At 43.5% G+C, this 3093-nt stretch overlaps 1 protein-coding gene across 1 annotated transcript; it reads right to left on the minus strand.

The window, feature by feature from the left end:
- Positions 1 to 7: 7 nt before the first annotated feature.
- LOC118340786 (prostaglandin E2 receptor EP2 subtype-like) lies at positions 8 to 2073 on the minus strand. The gene is made up of 2 exons (XM_035678925.1): positions 1233 to 2073; positions 8 to 409 (listed from the first exon to the last, which is right to left on the minus strand). Exons 1-2 carry the CDS (start codon positions 2028 to 2030, stop codon positions 146 to 148), a joined length of 1062 nt encoding a protein of 353 aa, XP_035534818.1. The 5' UTR covers positions 2031 to 2073; the 3' UTR covers positions 8 to 145.
- Positions 2074 to 3093: the final 1020 nt, after the last annotated feature.

Here is a 3093-nt window from a genome sequence, read left to right on the forward strand (position 1 = left end):
AGGAAGAGAGGAGCTCAGTGCATGGGAAATCCCCCGAGTCTAGGCCTATAGCAGCATAACTAAGGGAACTAAGCCTTTCTCCAGTCCGCACTATGAGACTACACCACCTGAGAGACCTTGTGTAACTTGCCCACATCCACTATCATCATTTTACTGCTTCAGGAGCTGCATAGCAAGGATTCCCCCCAGTTAGTTTGGACTGAACACCAATATTCTCCCCCCACATGAATGTGGACTTCTGCGGTTTCGGTTTACGCAACTTCCTCCAGATGATTTTCAGAGTGGAGGGGCGGAGAATGATGAAGACCCAAGGGTTGATGATGGAGTGGAACGACAGCAAACGGAGAGCACGGAGGTCAGCTTCATGGTGCTCTTCATGGAAGCCTGTGATATTTATGTACACTCTGAGCTGAGGGTCGGGGGGTAATAAAAGAGAGAAAAAGGAACCAAATATAGTCAGCAGAGGCTTTAGAGATGCAGCACAAAGTAAGACATTATATACACTAACATCAACAAGGTTCAGTTGAAAATGTTACGAGTTGTAATGTAAATACTCAGGTCTTCTAATTTAATAAGAGAATAGCACAAAGCAAGGTTCTGCATTTAAAATGTCACTGAAATAGTAACTAAACCCCAAAACCATTTATTTGAGCTGAAACCCATATGTATATAGGTATTTCGTAGTGTTGTTGATGCAATAAGGTGTGTGAATGTGTATGAATGAGTTAGTTTCCATTTGATGGGCTTTGCCATCACTGACTGTGTGAAAGGGTGAATGTGGCATGTAGTGTAAAAGACTAGAAAGGCGCTATACAAGTACAGGTCCATTTACCATTTACCATTACCAATTAGTACCTATCAAATGCGGTTCAAGGAAGGGAAAGCAGTGAACCAAGGATAGGGTGAAGGGTGAAGAGGGCTGGCCCGTGTGGTCCGACCCAACAGATGAGCTACTATAGCTCATGATTCAGATTGTAAGTTTGTGTAGCGGATCTAAAACTTAACAGCATGACCATACTAAAACATGGATAGTAGATTCTTTAAAATACTAACTGTGAAAAAACAATGTTGGCCCTTAAAACATTTTTACCCAGAGAAAACTTTAAGAATTGTATAATTAAGTAAATCAGTAGAATCTGGATTGAGATTACAGACAATTAAGGCCAGGAGAATGGTGTTTCAGGAACATGAGTTTTTTTTAGATTTCACCCACTGAGAGGCAGGGCTCTTACCACTAAGGGGAAGGTGCAGCAGATGAAGACCGCAGTGATAATAGTCAGCGGCAGGAGATGCTCCACTTCCTCCGACATGGACAGAGACCTGCGGTACCGGGGGTGCGCAGACACCCCGCTGCGGCGCGCTTTGTGCCTCCTGTACATTACCACCAAGTGGAAAATGACAGATATGTTACACAGCACCGTGCTGGAGATGACGATGAGGATGAAAGATGCGTAAAATCCGATGTAAATGTTATCTTTTCCATCCTCGTGGCTCATCTCCAGGAAGCACCAGGTCCCCGGGCAGTACTGCACGTATTTACCAAAACCCAGAAAGGGAAAGACGCAGAAAAGTATGCTCCCCGTGTAGACCAGAGCAATAGTGATGTAACCCCCGCGCTTGATCATGTGCCTCTCGTAAAAGTAAGGGTGACCTATGGAGAGGTAGCGCTCCAGAGCCAGTACGCACAGGAAGGTCAGCGTGGAAAGGCTCAGGAAGGTCATGTTGAACCCAAAGTACGAGCACACCTCTCCTCCTGCACTCATCCCCACCAAAGTCTTCCTCCCAGCATAAGCTGTAATTACAAGAGGACTGACGGAGATGGAGCCCAGCAGGTCCGTCATGAGGAGCGCTGTCACCAGGACCTGGTACAGAGACGGACTGGTTATCCTGCGCCGAACCACCATCAGGACCAGCGCCACGATGTTTCCCACGACCCCGGCCGAGAACATGACCGCAGAGGTGATGGGCTGTCCAGACTCCACGACAACAATGTCATGGCATTTGGAGTGATTTGAAGAATTAAATGCCATAGATACCCCGAATCAAAGCTTGTCCACTTCTGTCTGTCTGCTCAACTGCAGCTGTTTAACAGCGCGTTACAACCACATTGTGGGTTTGCGCCCCACCCACCGCTTCTCATCTGATCTGTTTGGTTTCTGGGGAAGCACACACACTCCATACCAGACACACACACACACACACACACACACACTGAATCAGACATGTTGATCTTGTCCAATGAAACATAAAACAAAGCGGTATTTGCTTCTGCATAATTACTTGCTTGCCCACCTAGTACACAAAAATATGTTAGTTAAAATGATTTTAGGTGAGAACTAGGCAACACAGTAACATAATCTTGATTCATATTTTAGCACTGCCTGACCAACATTTACAAAACGAACTTCATGCTGTTTGGAATAAGACTTGAAACTAGTGATTGAGACCATTATCTCATTAGGAAACTGTTTACTGAGCTCATAAATGAAGAGAGAGGTTGGCTAATTTCTCTATTAGAGTGCATGGTATCGTTTTTATTGCAGCTAATGGAGCTCGCCCTGCTGGCCTTTGCAAAGAATGCAGGTTTAAGACACTTCCATGTTGGCTTCACTTTACAGACCTGGAAGCTCTGTCCATTATATATACTTGTCAATGGTTGCCAGTCACCCCCTGTAGTGCAGGATTATACTAAGTTGAAGAAGCAATGCAAGGGCAGAGGACACAGCTACACAAGTTATTTTGACAAACCAAACATTTTGCCTATGTGATCTGATGTTTTAAGATGGAACTTACTCTCATTTACACTTTATTTCCTTTATGTTCGTGTTGAGAGTAGCAGAGAACTGAAATCAGAATCAGAATCAGAATCAGAACTACTTTATTGATCCCCAGGGGAAATTTGTTCGTTATAGTAGTTCTACTCACAAAACGTTAAAGAAATAGTACTACTACTATATATATATATGTATACTATACAATATCTAACACACTATATAGAATAACAATGAATATATAGGTATATACTGTCAAGCCCAAAATTATTCATACCCCTGGCAAATTTTTACTTAAAGTTACTTTTATTCAACCAGCAAG

Source organism: Morone saxatilis, unplaced genomic scaffold (genome assembly GCF_004916995.1).
Source record: "Morone saxatilis isolate NCDOM2014 unplaced genomic scaffold, NCSU_SB_2.0 Contig7, whole genome shotgun sequence".
NCBI classification, from domain to species: Eukaryota; Metazoa; Chordata; class Actinopteri; family Moronidae; genus Morone; species Morone saxatilis.

What these genes read in the sequence shown, in the direction of transcription:
- LOC118340786 (XM_035678925.1), bottom strand. Translation starts at nt 2,030, where the DNA reads ATGGCATTTAATTCTTCAAATCACTCCAAATGCCATGACATTGTTGTC. An exon ending in GCTGCACCTTCCCCTTAGTG is followed by an intron (nt 410 to 1,232) that starts GTAAGAGCCCTG and finishes CCCGACCCTCAG; the next exon opens with CTCAGAGTGTACATAAATAT.